At 48.6% G+C, this 24,879-nt stretch overlaps 1 protein-coding gene across 4 annotated transcripts in view; it reads right to left on the bottom strand.

Annotated features, from left to right (window-relative positions):
- Positions 1-24,879, bottom strand: part of ABTB3 (ankyrin repeat and BTB domain containing 3) — a 178,101-nt gene that overhangs the window by 60,138 nt on the left and 93,084 nt on the right. For 3 of the 4 annotated variants that reach the window (XM_080590523.1, XM_080590524.1, XM_080590526.1), the window contains 2 exons: positions 11,813-12,017; positions 148-300 (listed from right to left, as the gene is read on the bottom strand). In XM_080590523.1, coding sequence (XP_080446649.1) covers positions 148-300; positions 11,813-12,017 — 358 coding nt within the window. The remainder of the gene's footprint in view (positions 1-147; positions 301-11,812; positions 12,018-24,879) is intronic. The other variant, XM_080590525.1, reaches the window with a different exon arrangement.

Here is a 24,879-nt window from a genome sequence, read left to right on the forward strand (position 1 = left end):
TTTCGCAACGCACGCAGCGACGAGCCCGAGCATCCGTGCACCTCTCTGGGAAATAAGAGAGCCCTCTGCCTGCCTGCTAAATCGCTGTCACTAGGAGAGAGAGAGACATTATTTTGCACAAAGCACCAGATCTTTGTGTGGACTTACTTTAACTGTCGAGGTTCACAGTCAACTCCAGGCAGTAAGAGCCTCGCTGCCTGCCGTACGTCATCACTGTCCACCGAGAAGCTGCGACGGTGCCCCGCGTGAGCCACGGCAACCCGTATCCACTCCATCAGGGGAGGCAGCACAATGAACGGCCTGGGAAAGCACACAGACATGAGTGCTATGGTACACTAGCAGCAAAATAACAGGTATAGGGTGCATGTGTGTGTGTGTGTGCAACGTACAGAGAGCACATACAGTAATACAGGGAGAGAGAAGGAAAGATGCAAAACGAAACCACGGGAGAGCAACTGGCTCAGCAAATTTCACGCAGGTCTAAATCAAGATGTCTCGCCCTGTCTCTAGAGCAGGATTATCTGAAGAGTGAGATTTACGAGCCACGCTCATCTATGGGGCTCCTGCGAGGTCGGTGCGCCCCCCCAGCAAGCCCTCCCCCCGCCTCCCGCTTCGCACCACGTATCCCAAAAAGAGGGCAGGAGCCCAGCACAGGACCACATCCTGCTCTGGGTGACGTGCTGGGGCTGGGAGCGCTTCCTTGCTGCTCTGCAAAGACTAACCAGGGCGGAAAGAGGGGACCCCCACACCCCAGGGTGCCAGGAGTGTAGAGGTGATGTGCAAGGCTGTCTCCAGCAGCTCCCATCGATGCGATGCGCGATTCGTGCTTGGAGCTGAAAGCGGGACCTCTGCAGCTGATCCCACTGTGTTGTTGAGGTTATCTGTGATCAGCATCAGAAATCAGCCTGGTTCGTTTCACTTTTAAGCCTACCGCTGGCTGCATGAAATTGCTACACCTTTAGGTACCAGCTGTTCTGCCACTTGAGCAAAAATACACAAAACGACCCCTTAAAGTGCATGGTGGGATTCAGCCATAGCCCCCACTTGAGCGCGGTCACTGCCAGAGACGCGGTCGCTCACTTCATGAGACCTGAACAGCCCCACGTCCTAGCAGGAGCTGCCCATGCCTTATACAAAACACACAGCACACAGTTTGCCCACATCTACGCTAAAAATTATTTAGGGATCAAGAGAAATGCACCAAACCATGAGTGAGAGCCATAGTTTCAAGTCTGAATTTAGAGTTAAAAAATAAAATAAAATAAAGCATCTGCAGCTGACCATTTCGGAAGGCCCCTGCCTCTGAGATCATGGTAGACAAAAGCCACAGAGCCACACAGGGTGCAACAACTGCCCTGCCATCCCCAGCTGGGCTGCGTGGCTGTCCCGAAGGGTATTCCTCTGCGGGCATCCTCTGTGGCTGTCCGCAAAGTCTGGGTGGCGAAGGGCTGAGGAAGGGTAGAAGAAATCCCTCCTTATAGAAATATACTACAAAATTCTAAAGATTGTAAAATCATTTAAAAAAAAAATTAAATCTGTTCAAGAGCAACCTGTAAACTATGCTGAAAGTCCTGTACTTAGACAGGAGCACTGAAAACTACTTAGACACAGCGAGACTGCTTTCATCTAAACTGCAAAGTGGGTACCACGGCGAGGGGATGTTAACAGAGATTGGTATAATGAGAGAGCGAGAGATGAAGCGTATAAGTGACTGCTGTCCTCAAGGAACGTCTGTAATTAACCTGCTCCCACCTTCTTCTTCTGAACCTTATACTTTTTGCCTCCTTCCTTTGTGGCTCCCCTTCCCCTTCTCTTTAGCTAGATATTCCCTCAGTTTATTAGCTCAGTATCTCATCCTAATACTGTTAGTGCAGCAGCATCCCCTGCTTTTGCTCCCTTCCTTTCTCCTGCTTATTCTTATTCGATATTGCTTTCCCTGCCTTTCCTTTCCTTCCGTGGTCCCTTCCCACAGAGGAAAAAAATAAAAAGTCTGGATTGGATGCCAAGTAGGCAAATACTTTACATTTTAAATATATAACTTTACCCCAAAAAGAATCCACCCTGAGAAAAATGATTTAATAGGATGTTGCCTCTGGAATATCCTCTTCCTATTTACAGCTCTTTATGCCACTTATTTATCTTTTGAAAATTTCTCTTTACATAGCTCTGACATTAATATTCTGAAGGGGGGATGAGACATTTCAAAAGCGCTGAAGGACGCAGAAGCCCTAAGGCCGCTAACTTTCCCTGGGACGCCGGGTTCCCAAATCGCACAGGCACGTAAATGACTAACCTCCTTTTGAAATATGACATCTTCTGCTGACTTGACACTTCCATTATTATTCTATTTAAATGCGCTTCCATCACCTCAAGACCAGGCTGCGTTTGTTTCTCAGCTTTTACCTTCCTCAGACCTGCCGCCACCGTTGAAGCCGGCTGATAAGAAAAGAACAAATTCTCCCGCAGCCGCCGTGAAAAGATTTCCACAACCCAGCTAAATCGCGGTGACGGTGGTGGTCGGAGGAAGCAGAGTGAGCGCTTCTGTGCCTACAAGCGTGCAAAACACTAAGCTGGAAAGCATCGAGGGACAAAAGGGTAGGGAAAGCTGCTGCGTGCCGCCCGGGGGGGCTGGTGCCAAAGGGCTCCCCGGTACCTGTGCGCGGCAGGGCAGGCTGCCAGCCCCAGCTCCCCGCAGCCAGGACTGCTGCTTGCTCACACGCTTTGTAGGATAAAACGAGTGCATTTTCCACCCAAATATCTATCTAAGAGCAGGGCTGGCCTCACCGGCTATTAGAGCGGAGGGCGAGGGGAACAACTGATCGGTGGGAGTTGCTCTCATCACTTACCTCGCAAACAGAGGAAAAGGAACTGCAAATCACACTGGAGTTGTAAAAACGTGTATAATTACACACAGACCTTGGTGCACTGGAAACAATTAATGGGAAACTAAACTCTAGGCTACAGTTTGCGTGAGTGAACACAGTGGGTCACAGAAACGAAGATATGCTTGTACAGAGGCTTCCTACAAAACAACAGGCGACCTGGGGGCTCGCTCTTTCTCTTCCCCTCTTGTGCAGGTCAGAAACTTTCTCAGCAGAAAACCTGCCCCACTGCAGTATAGAGCAGGGCAAATAAAACTATTTACAGGAATTGTACCATCCTTGCTATAAAATGTCAAACTTCAACGAGGAAAAAGAAATAAACAGGACTATTTGGTGCAGCATATCCTGAAAAGGAAGAGAGCTGCTATTCTGTGGAAGCAGAGGGACTTTCTCTAAAGGCCAGTTGCACTCTGTCCAGGAGGACATGTGATTCACTCAGAGTATATTACATTCCTTTTTCCAAGGCAAAAAGCTCCGCTACTGCATATCTGAGCATGTCAGGGAGTTTGTATTTTGAGAAGAGACCCAAATATGGTTGAGTGCAATAGGTTAAAAATACCCTTCAAGAGTCCATGCACCATGTGAAGGTTTTTTGGTTTTTTTTAATGCTATTTGTGTGCCAGAGAAGAAAGAGGAACACAAAGTTATAGGGAGGTGGCAATCCACAAGGTAACGTGCCACCAGCAAGATATGTACCACTTTCCAAATGACACTGTGCAAAAAAAAAAAAAAAAAGATAAGGAGAAAGCATCGCATCACTAGCACACACAACTGATTTCTCTCTGCTGCATGAAGGCAGGCAACAACCAGGAGAGGTTGGTATTTTGTGTTTCAGAGCAGCCATGCAGCAGATGAGCACCTTATACCCTTTGGAAGAGCCTGCTGGGCCGGACTCTGCCTGAAGGGAAGTGCAAAGCGAGGAGCAACTCGAGTGCCACAAAGCACCCTGCCGGGGCATGGATCCACAAGCACTCCGACCTCTTCCTCCAGCCCCTCTCTCACGTGCCCTCACCGCTAAATGCACGCTCCGGGCTTCTTCGATTCACGGCTGGGAAGCTAAGTGTGAGCTTAAGTCATGTCCCAAAAAAGAACGGAATTCGGCACAGGCTTTGACGTTTTCCTGAGCTAAGGGAAGAAACGTCCCAGATGGCGATGCAGAGAGAGGGATGGGGGAGGAGAACAACAAGGAGACCCCAAGAGGCCAGACCCTTCCCAGCACTGTCCCCCGGTCTCTGGCAAGGGGACAGCCAGCTCCTCTCAGAGCATGCCCTCAGCAGGCTCCTACTTAACCTAAAAAGGGAATTATCGGGGCTGCTCTTGACGCATCAAGACATTTCTTTTTACAGAAGCAGCACCCCGGGCCTCCTTCCACTTCCACACCTTCCTCTTAAAGCCTGCGGGATACACTGGGGAGGCGACAGCAAACGCTCAGCTCTGCTTGCGAAGGCCAAACCCTGACCCCGTCGGCTCCTACCCGCTCTCAGCCTCTCTCCCTGCAGCCCAGAGCCCCACGCTTCTCTCACGGCTATTTCGGGACAGCGGGGGGACCTGCGAGCTCCTTTGCCTTGCAGATATCTGCAGGCAACAACCAGGCAGCATCCTTTCAAACGGGGACGACCGCCCGCTTCTTCTCCTGTCCCGGTATCACACGTCCTTCTCCGCGTCGCCCTCGGACGTGGCAGCTCCCCGCCGCTCTCCAGGCCTCTCGCCTCTTTTCCTGCCGGCTCCCAGGCAGCAGCGCGGTGGCACCGAGTGCCTCCAGTCGCAGAATGGCATATTAGGAAAACAAATGTTATCCGACGTAACGCGTAGCCCGCTCCAATAATAGCGCCTTAACCAGGTGAGGGATTGCCTAAACCGTGTGCTCCTCCTGAGACACGTGTAGCTCGCTTCACCGGCATCCCGTCCCGTGCACCATTTTCCTCCTCAGCCTCCTGGCACACGGCAACATTAAGCATCCCACGTTGCACGTGCGAAAGCTCCAGCTTTTTTATTATTATCGTTGTTATCAGCAGCAGTCTGCCTGTACACAAACATGAGATTTTGACGGATAAAAGAGCAGGAGAAGCACCTGCTGTAAAATGCCATTTGCTGTTTCAGTATTTCTCTGTTGGTCTGTGAGGAGGCTGAGGAAGTTCCTTTTTGGACATTTTGTTGCAACGCTCGAGTTGCAAAGCAGGAGGGCCAGCACTCCCACAAATCCCAGGCCCAAACAACCCGTAGCCCTGGCTGTTCCCTGTCCCTACCACATTTCCAAGCGCACACTCCCTGCTGCCCATTGCACAGGGCTGTGAGCGTAGGGATAGGGCAGGGGGAATGGCTTTAAACTAAAAGAGGGTAGGTTTAGAGTAGCTACAACGAAGAAATTCTTCACTCAGAGGGTGGTGAGGCACTGGCACAGAGAAGCTGTGGATGCCCCATCCCTGGAGGTGTTCAAGGCCAGGCTGGATGGGGCCTTGGGCAGCCTGGTCTGGTGGGAGGTGTCGCTGCCCATGGCAGGGGGTTGGAACTGGGTGGTCTTTAAGGTCCTTTCCAACCCAAACCACTCTGATTCTATGATCAGAGATGCCTCTGGCTGTCCCTTCCTCTCTTTTACTACCTGCAAAGTGGCCACAGCTGTACAGACCTAACCTCACTTTAACTTAAACACCTTTTGTACAGTTTAACTATTACAGCTACTTTAAATGATTTCTGTTTGCAGGATCCTTTAGCTATTGAGGAGGACGCTAGGTGTTTCCTTTCTGCACTCACCCCAGCAAGGGACTGGTGCCCACAAACCTACGTGACGAGGGCAGCCAAAGCACTATACGCGAGTCACTGGTATTTAAAACTGCAAAAGGGTCAGTGAGGGTCAGCAGTACTTCTGAGAAGCAGAAGGCCATACCGTTAACAAGAAAAAGCCTATCCAGACAAAGGTAGGGAGATGTTTCTGCTTGCAGATATGAGTCAGCAACTTCAAAATTATGAAGAGATCTTTTCATTTGTTTGGCTTTATGTTTTCACGGGTGTTGTTAAAAGAAAATCCCAATATACGAATTGAAAAGCACTCTCAATTCTGACAATCTTTGTTTAGAAAGCGTGATAAAACTATATATGCAACGTGAGTCCATTTCTAGTGTTATTGGAGCACAGAAAAGCACATTTTCTCCAGTATTTAGCACACATTTCCGATGGGTTTCTGAGCTGCAAAATGTGCGTTTTATTATTTTCACCATCAGCTACTTGTCTTCCTCGAGAGCGAATAGCTCCCGTTGCGTTCAGGAGGTCCTGCACAGGGACCCGGCTCTGGCACACAACTGTCCCACGCTGGGCAGCCCCCCTGTGCCTCCAGAAGCCCCGCTGAGGGTGGCCCAAGCCTCTGAAAAGGTGACAATGCAACTCATCTGCACTGCGCTCAGGCTGAAGGATCAATTCTTGCTCTCACACAAGCCTCAGAGGGACCTGCCCAAGCGGAGGGAGGATTCACCCCTAAGCTCCATGCACCCGGACCTCAGCGCTCAGGACCTGCAGGAGGACATCTGCAAGTCAGGGCCAGGGCCTGAATGTGCAGTCCCCGCTGCCTCCCCTGCGTTACAAGCATTAACGGGTGAGACTTGAAACACAACTGAGTCAGAGCGATGACTCGCCCAGCAGCGACGGTGGGGAGACATTTCCCAGGCAGTCCTGACATCAGATGTGACCTGCCTGGCTGCGACGTAGCGCCCTGGAAGGAAGCCAGCCCGAGGAGCGCTGATGGGAGTGCAGTGCCGAGCGGCCCGGACACCGCGCTGTTCTCTTGATGCTGCACGCAACTTTCTCTGTCTAAAAAACCCCATAGCGATCACACGGACAGCTTGGGTCTAACCTGATAAATGAGATTTAGAAAGCAGCCCCAGCCCAGCGAGGGTGTCGTGTCTGACGGCAGAGCTACAAACACTGCCTGAGCTGCTCCTCGCAACGTGCGCAATCCAGCGTGCTGCAGGAGGCTGCCGATACCGCTGCTGAAGGGATTTTTAAAGAGTGGGAAGTTTGATATTTCGGATGCAAAGCTAGAGGATTTACATAAGGATGAATTTGGGATTCCTTTTCAGTGGCTCCCAGAGAAATCGACCATGGTGTTAACTCAAGAGCAGTGAGGGCACAGTTCTACATCTGAAGATTTCAATTAAATAGCGGCTAAAACTTGATGGGGTTATATAGGGTTATGCCATACTGGCACATCAAGCACATGCGCTGCCTTCTGCAAGTACAGACTGCAGGGTGAGCAGGTTTCATACCAGGACTTCCACATTCCCTGTTCTCACGGAGAGATGCAGTGCTTGCACTTTACCTGTTACTCAGCAGCCTTCCTCATCGTTCGCTCCACTTTCTGCTGGCCTTTGCTGGAGAGTGGCCTACCCGTGGAGTTCGTACCACCCAACAGCTCACCCCAGGGCCACGTTTCCCCAGCTACCTTCTCACTGACATGGTTCTGTGGCTCTAACCTGTGCTACAGACGCAGCTGCACCACTTCAGAAGGTGCTTTATATGAGCTCAGGTTATATTACAGCAGCAGACCACTCCTCCAATTAAGGAGATCGCATCATGTTAATTAGCCAGGTACGCTAATAACTACCCAAACCATGAATCAGATTTCAGACGACAACCTGAACCCCTGCTGCTGGTCACAGCCCACTACAGGCTACAATTTCCACGTGTGTACACGCAGACAAGTGCGTATCTGTGTGTGTGCACGTGCAAGGCAGGCAGAAAAATGAAAAGCAAGCAACAGCCCCTGGGGGTTTCGTAAGGGATTGCTTGGCTTTCAGGGAAAAAGCGGTGAAGGTAAGCGGAAAGAGGGTTAAAACCAGACACGTATCCGTCAACTCAGTGAAGACTCGAGGGGAAAAGGCAAAGGCTGCTGGGTGGCAGAGGGAGTTAGTGCTCATCCAAGGCAGAGGAAACGCTGGGGAAGGAGCTTCGCAGCCGCGTGAGCAGAATTAATGGGTGGCGCTGGCCGGGCTGCGCTGCTGAGCCACCGCTTCTCAAGGAGCTGTTAATGGGGAACATGGAGAGTTAGGAAGTAATGAGGGCTTTGTCAATACAGCTGTGGGTAAAAGTGGGTAAGGAACCACTTAAGGAAAAAAGCGCTGCACAAATCTGCAACTGCAGATTCTGTGTTTTCCGGTGCTTAAGAAATTACTTGCAAAAATGTTGGAAGTGTTATAGAGGCTGAGAAGCAAAACACAGCCACGGGACAGATCCTTTTATTAAACCAGAAGCAGCAAGCTAGAAAGAAATCTTGGCAACAGAGGTCTAATTGACAATTTTTTCCTTCTTATTTTTAATTCCCAGAAGAGCAGAAGAATGAACAAACCTAAACAATCTGCAGCCACCCGCAGGTGGAGGTACCAGAGGAGCACTGGTTTCACACACAGCACCTGGCACATGACAAACGTCTCCGTTGCATCCTGGCTGGATGCATTAGAGACAGCGGACCCCACAAATAGGTCCAAATCCTCTCCTGTACCTCCACGCCTGCCAAAAGAGCCATCTACATGGTACCTGGGGCCATTAGATAATCCGTCCCAGCAGGACTGGCTTGTGTTGGTGCCAACAGCACAGCCAAAAAGGCACAGAGTTTATTGAAAACTGACCAGATTGAAAGAAGCACATGAGTTTGGAGGGGGCGGGGGATGTCACACATCTGTCTTCTGGTTGGGTTTACTGGAGTTGAGGAAGCGGGGAATCTCTTCCAGATTTGCTGAGAAATCCTGGCCGCTTTCCATCTCCCCCCATGAAAGCAGACACCCCCCCTTCCCCCAGCTTCACTGCAGAACCATTTCTCCCTTTTATTTTACGTACAGATAACCACTGTTATAAATACACCGCATTCTTATTTCTTTACCTCCGTGAAGAGCAAATGCTGAGAAATGCTCCCTAGAAAATTCTCCTTAGAAGCCAGTCCTGGATTTATTCAAAGGTAAACGTCCGATTTTATGCATCCCAGGAAACTTTGCAGGAGGTACTGATTTTTTGTGCTAGAAAGTGCTAAGCCAGGCAGGCCTACCACTGCACCAGCTGTAGGGATTGAGCTCCAGCTTTCCTCCCGTACCCAGTTGCCGCAGAAGGACACGCAGAGTCTTTGCAGCTCCCTAACTTGACTTTGGTTCAGAGCCCAAGTCCGGGTGGACTGGGGATGGGGGAGAAGGACAGGAGCAGCTCCCGTGGGGCTACGCAGACCTGCAAGCACTGGCGGAGCTCTCTGGTCACAGCCCGCAACCCTCTGCAGCCTGGGCATGCACGGTCAGAGGACGAGGCCAAAACGGTAGCCAAGTTGTCCTTACGTGAGCCAAGGACAGCCCCTGTTCCACGGAAATACTGTCTATGCCCAGATCCACTCGGTTTCTGGCTTCTCAGCACCAGCAGGGACCCAGAGAGGCCAGGGAAGGGGGAAATCGCCTAGACTGCCTTCCTTCCCTCTGTGCTTTTCCAACATAAAAGTCATTGTCACAGCCCGAGAAGATGAGAGGGAACAGGGAACAGAGATAAGGCATAAAGCTTGCAAATATTCTGCATATAAAAACGTCATGTTTAACAAACCCGCTCCCTCATAAGGCATAAAAACCCATCACGAAAACCGGAAACACCAGAAATAAGTCATGGGCCATAAAGCATGGCTGCACACAGGGAACAGCACCAATAATCTTTGACAGAAAATATGAAGGGAGGCTTCTCAGAGCACTAAACAGAAGTCAGCTGAACCAGACTCCTTCCCGGGCAGCACAGGACGCTCACATCCAGCTGGTGAGGCATGCTACAGAGCACATCCAGTGGAAACATCTAGGCACGTGTTTAAACCTGCATCACTTCCACTTGTGTTTTCCAGCACTAAGTACTAACGCATGTTTGATTAGGCAATAGAAGGAGTATCTGTTCCTTCCAAAGTTGACCACAAACTCTTGGCAATAAGACCGAGTACTTACTTTGGCCCTAAACCACACAGCACAGTTGTTAAACCGGCCTTCCAAAGGAAGACATCTTGCCAAACTGAATATTCGTAATAAAGCAAAGAAGAAAAATTGCATCTGGCTTTATATAATCAGTATTTCAATTGCTCTCACAAAGACAAGATATATTAAGACTACCTCAGAAAAAGAAAAACCTAGTAAAGCAAATGCTAGAAGAGATTTTTCAAATATTCTTGCTGTTTTTTCTTTCCACGGGTAAGTCTTTAGAAATCTTACAAAACCAGAGCCTCATTGTTATTCACTTTTATAATCCCACTGGTCCCAATGGCATTACTCCCACAGCTGAGGACTACAAATCAGGTGAGGATATTTTCTAATTTCAGTCCCCGCTTTTAGTGTAGTACTAACCACAAACATTCTTGGTCACGAGTTAGGCCTTCTACTACAGAAAGGTTGGCTAACAACAAATCATGAAATAAATAATAATAAATAATTTTAATTATTAAAAAATTATTAAAAAAAATAAATAATTTTAAAGACATGAAAAAATAATTTTAAACACATGAAAATTCTGGATTTTTGTAACTTTCCTGCCTTTTTTTTTTTCACACTTGGGAAACAACAGAGCAAAAAGCAAAAACCACACTCACTGAGTGACCCAAACTAGGGAAAGAAGCAAAATGCCATCCGAAGGAAGATGGCAAAGTTCCCAGTAACATCATTAATGCCAGAGTTTCATCTTGCATGATTTTCTGTGAATCAATATAAAAATATTTCAGTGAAGATATCATATTATATACCACTTACAATTATACATATGATGACATTCTCAAATGCTGCTTTTAAGATGCAAACCTCACAGCGAAACAATAACCAAGCCCCGTGCATGCAGCTGTCGGGGCATGTGTGCAAATCAGAGTTTGACTTACAAATACAGCAGGATATATACATCAGAACATAAATGTGGAGTTCAGCTTCAAAAAGAAGCTTGCATTTGCACCACCATGAAACACATCCTGAAAATGAATATCCATTGCTTTCCAAGCACTGGTCACTCCTCTCATCTCCTTAGTGGTGATCACTGGTTTTGGGCAGGGAAATAGCACGACATGCCTCAGGCCACAAGCAGAGGCAGAGCTTGGCTCACATTACTAGGGAGGCTGCTGGGTTTTTGACAAGATGACTTTATTTGCTTGGCTGGAAAGCTGTCCTGGTTGCCCTCTGCTGTGCCTCGATGCTAAGCGGCTGTTGCCCTCTGAGCAAGGAGATCAGCTGCCCTGTGCCAGGCACCCTGCATGCCCATAGGCATTTGGTCACCCCGTCACTGGTTTCAGCAGCATCTCCTCCTCCTCCTCACCTTACAGAAGACCTTGAGTCAGGACGAAGCCTCACAACTGCCTCCCCTGCTCTGGTTGTCACTAAAGGGCGAATGAAAGCCGCAGAGCCAGATCTGGCCATGTCCCGAGCAGGATGCCTTGCCAGCCAGGCAGGGGCTCGCAGCCCCTGGGTTACTCCTGTGCTGGGTATGCGTCACGCCTGGGCACCTGGCATAGCTGGGGCCCTGCGTCTTTAACAACCCCTCCTTGCTGCACAGTACTCTATTCATTTTCCACTTCCCAAATCACAGCTGTCAGACCCTATTAATGTGTAGAAAAACACATTTAAACCCAAACCTGCTAGGCCCAAAATAGAAGTTCTCATTTTCTTTTCCAAAACACAGAATAGCTGAGCAACAAAGAAAGAAAACGGAAATCTCTACCAAGTGCACATCTGGAATCAATTTGCTGTATGTAGCCACTGGGTGTCACTTTTGATATATATTGGGTCAGCCATGGAGCACTTCAGCAAGAGAAACGGATTTCAAAAAGGTGATCCCAAACCAAAACAGACTGCTCTGCAGCCTCCTATGCACAAGCTGTAATTAGCAATTAGCCAGCAACGCTGATTTATCAGTGAAACGTCTTCACAAAGATATTAAATACACCGTAAGGTGGCTCTTACCTCTCAGTCTGCAGCGTGACTTTGGACGGCTCCACATTTGGGTTCTCCCACTCCATCTGCGGGCAGTGCATGAAGTAGCAGAGGGTGTACAAAGCCTCCGGCTCCCAGTAGAGCGATCCCTGCTTCTGGTGCATCGGCGTGCCGTTCCCGTGCTGTTTGGCGTTGAGCGGCTGGAGGTGGTGCATGGCTCGGGACACCAGGTCACCTGGAAAGCAAGACCTGGGTGAGCACCGAGTTTTTAGCCCTCTCTCCTTCCCTCACGCTACTGCCTTTCCCCCAATTTTTCAAACCAAAAGATGCACCAGGCTGTTTTCCCCTGCCATTTAACCTCAGGTATATAAACAGTAAGAGGTAGAACAGGATCCTGTGCATTCATTATTCATCGCTGGTTCTGATGTTGCCTGGTTGTTTACACAGTGTGGTGACATACCTGGGCTGCAGACAAGCCCCCGAAGGCCTGCAGGGACGTGTTTCTGTGAGTACAATGTGCTCAGTGACAGTAAGCACCCAAAGGCTGGCCCACCTCTGCACTGCCAGGAGAACTGGTACACCGGGGCCTGGGTCACAGCTTCCTACAGGCAGCCCGTAGAGGCTGCTGAAACACCACAGTCTCCAAAATTGCAGAATCACAGGATGGCTGTGGTCAGAAGGGACCTCTGGAGGCCATCTGGTCCAACCCCCTGCCCCTGCTCCAGCAGGGCCTCCCAGAGCAGGCTGCCCAGGACCACGTCCAGGTGGCTTTTGAAGATCTCCAAGCAGGGAGACTCCACAGCCTCCCTGGGCAGCCTGTGCCGGTACTCTGTCACCATCACAGTGCTTCCTGATGCTCAGACACAACCTCCTGTGCTTGTCTGCACCCACTGCCTCTTGACCTGGCACAAGGCACTGACGAGAAGAGCCTGGCCCCGGCCTCTCTGCGCCCTCCCCTCAGGGATCTGCACACACAGACGAGATCCCCGGAGCCTCCTCTTCTCCAGGCTGACCAGTCCCAGCTCTCTCAGCCCCTCACAGGAGAGGTGCTCTGGTCCCTTCATCACCTTCCTGGCCCTTTGCTGTCCCCTCTCCCCAGTACATCCCTGGCAGCCCAGAGCTGGGCCCAGCGCCCCCAGTGCGGCCTCACCAGCACCGAGCAGAGGGAAGGAGCGCCTCCCTCCTCCACTGGCTGTACTTTCCCTAACGTGGCCTGGGATAACATCTGGACCTTGCACCACTCATCACCACACTCTGGGCCTGGCTGTTCAGCCAGCTTCCACCCACCTTGCACTCTCTGCTCATCCAGCCCATCCATCAACAGCTTCTCTATGGGGATCTTATGGGGAACAGCGCCAAAGGCCTCCCCGAAGTCCAGGTAGCCAATATCTGCTGCTCCCCCCTCATCTACCAAGCCAGTCACTTCCTGGCAGTGGAGACAATGTGGAGTGGCACCAAAGGCTGCATTCTCGTGGTTAGGTAGTGGCAGGAAAATCCTGGGGCAGCCACGCACATCCCGGCATGCTCCCCTGGGTGCCTGCCCAAATCCCAGCCCCTTACCCCATAGGAGTGGTTGCTGCCCCCAAAACAAGGAGGGCTACGCTTATGGATGGACCTGTGAGCAGAGCTGGTCCCACGGCTCTGAAAAATGAGGCTTCAGGCAGTATCATCACAAATGCGCAAACTGAAATTACAATTTTTAAGCCCAGGCTGGCCTAGGAAACTTCTTAATGTTAGCAGAACAGGAAATCTGAGACGGGCTCACCTGAGCTGTTCAGGGGCTAGGGAACAGAAAATGGCCCATCAGAAAGATGCTCAGTGTCTCCCTCTACGATTATGTGGATCTGAAAGTTTCCTCGCATTACAGGTAAGGGAAATAAGCTGCAGTATGCAGACCATGATCAGCAGACCCAGCAAATGCAATTCGGTTAGCAGGCAAATATAGAGGCAGGAGCACCGATTCTCTAAGCACTATACTGCTTGTAACTAATTAGCTGAAAGATGTCCCTCTGAGGCAGTGGATTTTACGATGTTAGCTGTCTAGTGACCACTATATAAAAGGCAGCAAAACAATTTTGGTCATAAACTGCCTGTTTTCACATGTTCAAATCATTCTGAAAGTTCTTTGGGGGAAAATAATGATTTCTGATCAAATCAGATGGTTTGTTTTAAATGAAAATCTTGGCAAAAGCCCTTTGGGTCATTCTTGAGCTATACAAAAGCAAGTGATAGGGAAAAGAAGGCATAATTTTCCCGTTCTAAGAAAAAGTCACAAACTTTCTTTTATTTAGTTTTCCCAAATGACCACTGAGCACTGAAACTTGGAAGGAAAGTTGGAAACATACACTGAGATAGGAACATAAGACCAGATCTGAAAACAAACCAAAACAACAACAAAAAAGCTGAACAATGAGCCTACAAACTTCAAGAACCATTTTGCTTGTGTGCAAGGCAGAGCAAAAGGTTTTTTTCTTTTTCTTTTTTTTTTTTCCCCCCAAAGTCCCACCCCTGTTAACACATCACAGTATATTCTCTCTCTCCAGCCTGACTTACACAGGGAATGCTGCTGCTGAGATAATGTGCACCAGGGAGAACAGAAACATCTCACTGAAAAACGTTCAGCCCAATCCTCCGAAAACACAGTCTTAAAACCATGAACAGAAGAAAACCACTGGCATGAGAAAACTGCCGAGTCCATGATTTCAGGGTTTTGACACAATTTTTGCTGCACTCTGCAATACTCTTCTGATTCAAAGTTTTCATTTAAAAATAGTTTCTGCCTTTTCCCCCTGCCAGGAAATTGTCATGATAGGACCAATCTTGCAGCCCTGCATGCTCATAATTTCCAAGGGAAGCTGTGCATGCAGAAAGCCTCCAGAATCGGGTCCACGACAGAAACAGATGTGCCTCTGAGATGATTAAACAGTCCTGCTCAAAATCATCCGCAGCCGAACAGCAGCAGCAGGAAAGTTTGGGACAGCCATCGCTCATCCCACTCTGTCACAGCAGAAGCGCGTTGCCAAGACACACACGGGGACATTCAACTGCTAGCAACATCACTGAGAGCAGAAGTAAACTATTCTTTTTCTGCAAAAGGAATAAAGATTGTGTAGAAGTGCTAAGTGCAACATCCAGGTTTAGCAATAATTGCAAAAGCAGAAAAAAGAGTTGCACTAAATTCAGTCTTTTCAGACCCAAGGCACCAAGGCAATGCAGCATGTGGTTACAGTTAAGCACATGACCAGTCTTAGTTAAGTGGATTGGGATGGTACGCATCAGAAAACTCCTCTGGTTTCTGTACCAAAAGATAAATAAAATCAGGACACAGTTTAGGCCACGGCTCAGTCAGCAACATTACTTCACCCACATTCCTCACCAAGTGCCAGGGCGATGCGACTTGTATGACACATCCAGCACTGGGGGAAACAGCACGGTGAGTAAGGAGGAGCAGCAGCAGAAAGAATGACGTGCGCAGGGCAGCCAGCTCAGCATCGCTGCTGATGCAAGGCTGGAGGAACTCGAGACTCACTGGAATCGATGGCAAAACTCCAATCAATTTCAATACGACCAGGAGTTCATCCTTTTATTCTGTATTTCCTCAACTGCTTCTTAAGGAACTCAAGCCAATTCATGCCATTAAAGCTCAATTAATGCTTCTTATGTATAAAGCATCATTTAATTACATTATACGAAGAATTGATTGGCTTAGATCTTGCTTTTCCCTTTGCTATGTTATCTCTGGTTACACTTGAAATACAGGCTCTACCAACAATTATTATAACATTCCTCTATCAGAGACAACTCAAGGCTTAAATAATCAATACCTATAAAGCACTGAGCTTCAGAGAGGGCAGTAAGCAAGCAGAAAAAGCCACATTATGATCTTGCTGTCTAACAGGCAAAGCACTGAACGGAGGACAGGAATCTCAGGTTTCTATTTCATTCCGCTGTGTAACCTTGCAGCAGCCACCGCACCCCCTTCTCCTCCTCCAGCCACATCCTGTTACAGCGCCAAATCTTCAGGGCAGAGATGGGGTCTGCACACATCCGGGCTGAGGATGGAGCTGCCAGGTGTGCGTGCACTGTACAGCAGTACTTATGCATAGTCTGTAAAATGCAGGGTAGCGTAACAACTGGTTTGAGATGCACGTGTGTTGTTTCAGACCCCAACGCATTTTGATGTACCTGTTCCTCCTTGCTAAGGTGCTTTTGCTTCTCCGTTTTCTTCCAACAAGGAATACACAAAGTTCACTTGCTTTACCCTTTGATCTTGAAATGTGTCTTGATTCTGGCCAGGGCGCTCTGAAGCCCACGCGCATGAAACCAGCTCCCTGGTGGGACTCCTGGTCTGGTCTCCAGCAGTCACTCAGCCAGCTCAAATCTCGTCTGCAAAATCCAGCCTCGCCTCCACACTGATACACACCCCCTTGCCAGCTGTAAAAGCTGCAATATACCTGAACACTGAGGACAACCTTGAATTCGTGGCCAATCACAGAGAGGGAAACCCTGCGTTCATCATTGTGTCAGCCGGCTCTGCTCTTCACAGCTACAGCAACGCTCTGCAAGGCAAGCTTACCTGCTCACAGCATCGCTGGCTCCCATGTGCTTACACAGTCTGCAGCTTTTCAAGTTTTACCTTCAGCTCCTGATAGGTACATGTGAGACTGGCAGCTTCTGTCAAGAATAAAGCACACCTTTTCTGGCCCTCATAACATATCCCAACTACATCAGCTAAGTGCTTCCAAAAGGCCAATAAACTCCTGAGGGCATCATTTCAAAAAATAAAATTCCCTGCATGGGAGTTGATCCTGTAATGCTGGTGATGCCTCTCCTGATGGCTCTGGCGTCGCGACACAGGGGGCTCGGCGGGGATTTGTGCCTCATGGTCTCCTGTGCTCATTCCTGCCCCTGTGCCACAGCCCGCAACCCATCTGAGGAGCAGACCAGGGAACCCAACTGCCTGATGAAAACCCTTGCCAATGTTACTATCGTTTTAATTTAAACCAAATAAACATTTCCACAATTTATGCAGCACAAGCCAAACGAGCCGCCTCACAAACTGTTCTGCTGGCAGAGCCGCGGAGAAGAAGACATCACATCGTGTGGGACGGACGAGGAGACGAGCGGCGAGGCGGGCAGGCTCGTGAGGGAGGATGTTTGTGCTGCCAAAACTAGAGAGCCAGCAAAGACGGGCAAGGCCCCAGGTTGGAGCTTGGCAGCCCTGAGGAGAAGTGAGGTGCTGGACATACCTGCCAGCAAAGGACAGGAGAAACCAGCACCATGCAAGCCTGCAGCGAGCCTCCAGCATTTCGTCCCTCCCACGACCACGAGAGGAATGGCCCATCACTGCTGCTGTCAATTCAGAGCTTTTTAGGAAGGCAAGACCCACATACATTCGATTCAAAGATTCAGAGTATTACGTAAGGCGCGTGCTGTGACACGGGCCTGGTTTAAGGCCATACTGAATATTTAAGGAACAGCTCCACTGACTTCAGGCCGAAGATGTGATGTGACAGGGAATGTTCAGCTGCGTGGGGGTGGTACGTTCAGCAACCCACAGCACACAACCGGGCTGCTCGAGCCCTCTCGACAGTGACCAGCTAAACATTTTTTTGCCTGCGTTTGCCTCTAGTAAAAGCTGCTCTCAGTGTTGTGATTATTTCAGAGCCCAATGCTTACAAAACAACATATCGATTTCGAATCTTGTAATAAACAATGGGGAAAAAAGAAGGAAAACAGAGGAGGAAGAAGGAAGGAGGAAATCACAGATGCCCAATACCCACTTCTGAGAAGCTTCCTGCAGGATTTTATGGCCTGTCTTGATGAACCTGACCACTGTTTTCAGAGGGATAGACGTGCAAAGCCTACAGTGTTCAGCTGGGTGTGGGTTTGCACAACCATGACCAACAGGTGAATGACAGTGGACAAATCCTTACAGAGCCACTCCCGATGACACCTATCTCAAGTTTTTCTTGTTCCAAGAACATGCTCTAAAGCCTTAAGAACAACTTGTAAACAGTATTTCTGCACACTGATAACAAGGCATACACTTGTTCAGCCTGTGTCTTTCCTTCGAAGCCCAGGGGAGGGACCCCAAATTGTCCTGTTAGGGCATGGTGCAAAGCGGCAGGCCATGTTTCTAGCATGCCATGTGATAGCCTCCTGCCAGCAGCACCCACCGGTTCGGTAACAGTGCTCTGCTCACCCCTCCCGTTCTCCAGGACTCCAGTGTGTGTGCAGCCCGCTCTGGGGAATCGTGCCCTGCAGCGGGGCTTGTTGACAGCGAGTGCTGCTGCTTTGCTGTGCTACCCGGATGAACATGTTCTCCCAACAGAGCAGGCCAGAGCCACAAAACGGACCTTCAGATCTGTCATTGGCCTTCTGTGATCTGTCCACATCATCAAGAGAAGCGCTGGCCAGAGAGCTGCACTCCAGGCGCCAACTTCCACAGCGTGGCCAGCCGTTTCCAAAGTCTGCCCCCTTACAAGCACGTGACTCAGATTCAAAATTCACTTTCTTGACTTGGATTCACTTCACAGCTTGGTGTAAAAACCTTGGATCTATGTATGGCTTTTGCTCAGGGCCAGCCCTGGGGAGATTGTACTGAAAATATGAGTTATGAGCCTGATAATAAACCAAGATCCATTCGGTCAGATTGCTATCTGGTAGCCATGGTATCCTGCATCCTTCCCATACCGTAGCAAAGTCTCTCCTCCTTTCTGCCTGCCTGTTGCATCTGCTTTCCGCACCGAAGTGATGTATTGCTAGAGCCCACCCAGGCGTATGCCTGTAAGCACATGAGCGCAGGTGAACACGGGTGGTTTAACTGTGCCTGCTGCACGACAGCAGAGTGCCTCCAGTCATCCGCTCTGCCAGCCGCCCGAGCCATTCACACGCTTTTGATTCCAGCTGCACTGCTCCTCCATGCTTGCTCTGCCTCCGGTACTGCACCAAGCTGCGTGTTTCAGAGGCAGCTGAACAAAAAACTGCTTGAGGAAAACCCTCCCTCAGAAGATTTACGGGAGGTCTTTGTATCGTTAACTCGAGGCCCATCTGTACCAGGAAAGGAGGCTGCAGAAAGCTAGGGAGGGTGCGCACAGCAAAGTATCTATCGCATACCTTAACACGTGCGTGCTCTTAGCACTGAGTATATTCAAACATGAAGCTATGCTATTCTTGGCATACAGTGTATAATAGATTAAAAAGCCAGCTGCCTGGGGCTATGGGTGCACTTGGGGTGCCATAACGTGCACCCAGTGGAATATCCCGCCTGCTGCAAATTCATCATCGAGCTCACCTTGCAATAACCTCCGCATTTCTGTGGTATCCGCCTGCCTATGGTGCCCGCATTGTACCCCAGTGTGGATTTGTTACTCGCTATGCCAGGCAATCTTTTCATCTCCTAACAGCCACTTATCTCTCCAACAGAAAAGCAGAGGAAGGAGTTTGCAGTCCCAAACTCTGCATTTGGCAGCAAAAGACAGGACCAGGACACGAGCAGCCAATTTCCAAAGAGCGGCTCCCCTGTGGCCTCCAACAGATCATTTAACCTTTTATCTCAGCTTATCCCGCCATCACAAGAAGGTTCTATTTATATGACAGAGTATGTGTTTGTGTGCAGTTCAGTATTTGCAAAGCCTTTGAAGACAGAGAAATTAAGGATTGGATATAACCCATAAAAAAGCCGCAATAATAATTAAACCTTTTCAACTTCACATACCTACTATAATAACACTATTACCTTCAGAATCTCCTATCCAATGAGGCAAGCATAATGTTTATGTTTGATTCCCTCCATACCATGTCAGCTCCAAACAAAACAGCGTTTGACTCAGATGAGCTATTCATCTGCCAACCTAAGGCAGAGCTTTCACTCTGTCTTTCTGGACCACCGTAGTTGGATTTTTTTTTTGCTTAACCTGGACCCATGTCTTTAAATGTTGAATTAAGAGTCCCACATGCCTGAGCAGGCCAGCAGAAGAGTGCTCACCTTGCCCCAGCTGATTGCCTGCGGTCTGCACAGCACGGGCTGGGATGACAGCAAACCTAAGGAAGGGAAAATGCTGCTTTAAGGGTCCATACCTTGAAGGTGATTCATGAGGAGGAGTCCTGAGCGGATACACTGGGGCTATCAGAGGAAGGTGGTGGAGGGTTGAAGCTCCAGAAACCCCCACCCACCAAGGTGATGATCGTATTGTCAGTGGTGACGGCTGTATTGTCACATCCAGAGAGTGCCCACTGAAGCCACCAGCTCTATGGCCAAACCCTACACTGCAGGGAGCACTGCCATCTGAACTGCAGGGCTAAGTCAGTATCTCTGCCTAGTTCTGCACTGCAGTGCATGAACGTAACTGCTGTAGAGGAAAAGTTTTGGTGCTGTCTGGTGCTGCTTAGTCTGAGAAAAGTATCTGACATGCAGTGCTTTTGTTCTGGCAGTAAACAAGCACAGGGCTTACAACAACGCTGCTTCAGATGCCACCCTTCCAGCAAGCACCTTTGGCCTGGCATTTGCTTCTAAACCTGTGTTCAACCTCTTATTTACAGGACATGAATCAATTTGTAAGGCTCCTGCAGTCCTCCCTCCTGTTAGTTGTAGAGGATTGAGACTAGATGAAAAGGCAAGGGAGGAGATGCCGACTTTCATCATCTCCTTGGCTGGGGCTGTGAGGAGAAATGAAAAACAGCATTGGTATGTACAAGCACATTTCTACTTACACTTAAGCAGTAACCCTTTCTTTCATCCCTAAAGTGTGCCAAGATCTACTGTGAGTCTGTTATTTTGGAAATGTATACCTTCAGCACTGCAGAGGCAAAGAGGATGGTGGGGAAGGGCAGCATTTTTCCAATGGCAAAAGAAAAACCTCACTGAGATTGAGTGGTGATGTGGAGGAAATACCAGCTTGAACGTCAGATCTGGGAGCTGTTTAAGTGAAATATCATCCAAAGGCTGAGAAGCTCTGAGATCAGCAGTGTTAAGTAACATCTGCATCTTCAGATTATCCTAGTTTGAAATAAAAACACACGCTTATTGCCATTAACACTCAAGAGTAATGCCCTCACCACGACCAGTCACCATGCTTTGCACAGGACTGGGTGGCCAACTTCCCACCCAGGAGAGGCAGTGAACTGCCCATCTCTGGACTCAAAGCAGTGTTGTTCTTCTCTGACTTGAAGACATGGTTTGGATGGCATCCTAACCCACAGTTTAGTCCTCTGTGCCCCTCGAGAGACAACACAGTTCTTTGGAGCCTCTCCCATGGCCTCAGCATGGGGTAGTTTTCCTAGCTCGGCCTTACACTAACACTTACGGTCTTCTCCCAAAGGCAGAAAGGGATGGAGGAGCATTTCTTGGTGCCGGGGATGGTGCCCAGCATACCCTAAGGCTCTCCTCTTCCTTCTCATCACACCTTTGAGTACACAAGAGGGAGGGTCCTTCTTCATCCCACAAAGCAGAGACCTCCAGCTGTAAGCCTCATCCGTTCTGCGTCTAGTCTCTGAGCTGGCACCAGTATTTTTAGACGGGTGATGAATAGGTGCGTTGGGAGTGTTACGCAGTTAAATATAACAAATGTTTGTGGATTGCAAACAAGCACATAAAGAAGTTAGGAGAAAAATTCAAAGGTCAAAATGCAGTACCACAGGATCTTTCAACAGCCAGAGCTCTCACTAATATTCCTCCTTTTATCTATTCTGTCCATTTTCCCTGTCTGAAGGAGAAGGAAATGAGAAACTGGAAATCCAGAAGAATTCCCCAAACTTTCTGAAAAATAGACCAGTTCCTGTTTTCCTCCAGGTCTGGTCTAGAAGCACGGGAAACTAGGAAAAATTGGAAGAAGGAAAAAAAAAAAAAAGCTTTGTCAAATGCTTCTCTAAAAATAAACAGTGAAATACTGTCAGGCTACTGTTTAAAATCCTATTATTTTTGCTGTGCTTCAGTTCTTCCCAATGTTCTCTAAATAATATGCATTTCAAATGAAATTACTTTATTTTAAAACACACTGTAGTAGGCAATTACAATTCCTGAATACTAAATGCCAATATAACATAGACCAAATTTATTGTTGTTTCTTAACTTTGTGCCATGTTCATTATATTTTAATGAATAAGGTTTCACATTAATTTTTCAAGCCTTTTCCTCAGAATCACGTATAACTTCAGTAATTGCGTTACAGAATTAGGTCTCTATTTACACTCTCCTCCTGTGTCCTAGAGACAAAACCTTGCTTTGATTTTCCCTAAGTCAGCAACATTACTTCTTCTTCCTGTTTTTGGGAGAGCCGCACTACATTGTCCAGTGACAACCAGCACCCACACCACGGCATCCAGCCTGCTAACCCCATGAGATGTCAGCAGAGGTACCACCAGACCTGAGCAAGCGGGATCTGGGGTCACCAGAGCAGTGTCCGTGAGTCTGGTTGCACCTGAGGACCCCTCACTAAAGGTCAACCTTCACTTGCACAGGGGATGGTGATACCATCCCTCTACAGCTGTGTTCACCCACCTTTTCCCTCTTTTCTCTCACTTCTGTCCCCCCCAGGGAGATGCAGCCCACCTAAATGGTCTTTTCTAATGTGTTGGCAGCACACACCAACAAATGCTAATATCGTTTATCCTCAAAAACGCTCATGAAAGCATCCTAAGAAGCAGTTCTTCATCAGTACGACAGCAGATATGGCACCTGTCGGCCACGACAAACAATTTCTGTATTGCTTAAAGGAATGACACAGCCAAACCAAGTACCATAAACTGCCAGACACTAGTAATTCCTCTTACGCTGCAGCCAAAAGGTGGGACTTTTCCCCAGAAAATCTTCAGCCCTTTTACTGCAGAACCACTTATCAGTACCCTCAACAGAAAAGAAAGGGGAAAGAAAACAGGAGTAACAAAATGGGAGAGAGAGAACATGAAGGGAGCAGACGAATGAGGGTACCGCGTGTAGGAGGTGAGGATACCACACCATGCAATACTTTCCACTTCGGATAAGTCACTCTGTTTTCCACCTGGGACAGAGACAAAGATTGGGAAGAAACTGAGCAGATTTGAGCAGAAATACAGACGCCAGCCAGTAAGCGGGCCCTGCTTGCCAGCTGTCGTCTTCCAAGGGACAGATTCGATTTCCCGTTGTCCACGTCTCCAGCAGCTCGGCAGCTGGTCACGCTGCTACGTGTGAGGATGCCAGGCAGAACCGAGAGCGAGGGATCTCTTTCCTCCATGTACGTGTGCTGGTTAATTCTAGTTATTCTGCATGCTTGCAACACTTTAATTATTAATGTTGATAAACTATAGGAAATCTCGTTCAATTAGAATTACTGGGATTCTTCCCTCAGAGATAAAATTAAGTTGCTTTATTGCAAGATCACTCTGCCCTTGTTTTTTTGTGCAGTTATGAAGAGCACAGAAATTAAGTCCTGGCTCCTGGGACATTGCATGTGGACACAGGCTCGGGGTCTACTCGCTCTGCTGCTCCAGCAGGTCAAGCTTTTGTCCTTGCCACTCGCTCCTGGTTTCCACCTCCTCCTTCTCTTTACAAGTGCTATCCTCTTAATTCCTTCCTATTTCAGTCTCACCCATTCCCTCGATTCATCCCCACAAGAACGGGGGCTTTTACTAAGGTAACCCTTCCCTCATATCCCACTTCTCCATGCCAGAGCTTGCTGCATCCTCTTTTCTCTCTGCAGTGCCAATTCTAAGGCTCTACCACCTGCCACCCCCCACCGTGGCAATGATAAATCCTCCTTCACCTCCTCCCTCCCCGCCGACGTGCTGTGATGCCCAGGTGCTCCCCCCTGGCTCAGCCCCGTTGCTCCACGATCCTTCCCACACGCTGCAGCTCCCCAGCCTCCCTCCACGGCACAGGCTCGCTGTAACCTCCAGGTCACAGCCTGCACTCAGTCCAGCAACAGAAACACAAGTGCTGTACAGACAGGCAGCAACCCCCCTTGCGCCCCCTCATTTTCCTTCCACTTGACGATTTTTCCCTAAATCCACCAGGTTCTGCTCACCGTGACACCCTGCGCTCCCCTCAATGCTTCAGGATTAAGGTTTGAACTCTGCACCAGCATTGTTCCACAGCACAGATTTTTATCCGATCGAGCAGAAAGCCTTGCAAGCTTTGCCAATTACCGCTACTCCCACGATTTCTTCCACGACACGCATCTGCTTGCAGTGGATGGGGAGGTGCCCCCAATTGTTGTCCAGAGGGCTTTCTGGAGAGCTGTCAGCCTGCCTGCTGAGAGTGCCAAGCTCTCTCTGACAGCTGCATCTAACTCCCACTGATGCTCTGTTTTCTTCAAGTTGGCCACCCTGAAGTGTTTTGCCTGTGCTTGGAGTCAACAGATATATACAAAAGAAGGCATATTTGCCAAGCACTTGAACCTGAGGTAGGACTTTAAGGTGATAGATTTCTAAATTTAAATGGAAATTTAAAAAATAAATAAGTAGGAGAGTGGGGAGGATGCTAAAGACCCTGTTTTTTTGTATTGCACATGATACAAAAAAATGGAAAAAAAATCCACAGATTACTTACTTACTAGAACACAACCATACGTACTTCAAGAGAGAGAGAAGTATCATGCATAATTTACTTGGCACATGGAAAGTAATGTTGTGTATGTCACGTGTGAAATAAATAAGCATAAAGTACTTAATTTGAATAACACCAAACACCTGATTCCAGAGGCTGAGCAACACTTCACGCTAAGGCATGTAAGTGCTCTTGGCTTGTTGACGTTTCACCAGAAGAGAGGAAAATTAGCAAGTTGAAAACAGAAATTCATACTGCGGCTTGCAGACAAACATTCATGGTGAATCCACAGGGCTCATAAACAGCATTGAAACGGAGCCCTGATGATATGAAATGGCTACAGAGGAGACTCCCGTTACTGCAGAAAAGGCTGAGAAATGGCACCTACGATGCCAATGTGTGTTCCGTACAACGTCCATCACACAACACCCAGTATTAAGAACAGCAAGCTGGGCTGCATGTATTTTCTTATATTTGACTCTACAGTTTCTCCCCAAAATTTCATAATAGAGCTCAGGAAAAAAAATACAAGTTTTCCCACCCATAACTTTATATCTGTAACTGTACTGTAAAC

The sequence above is a fragment of the Anser brachyrhynchus genome, assembly GCF_964034855.1.
Source record: "Anser brachyrhynchus genome assembly, chromosome: 1".
Classification (NCBI taxonomy): Eukaryota; Metazoa; Chordata; class Aves; order Anseriformes; family Anatidae; genus Anser; species Anser brachyrhynchus.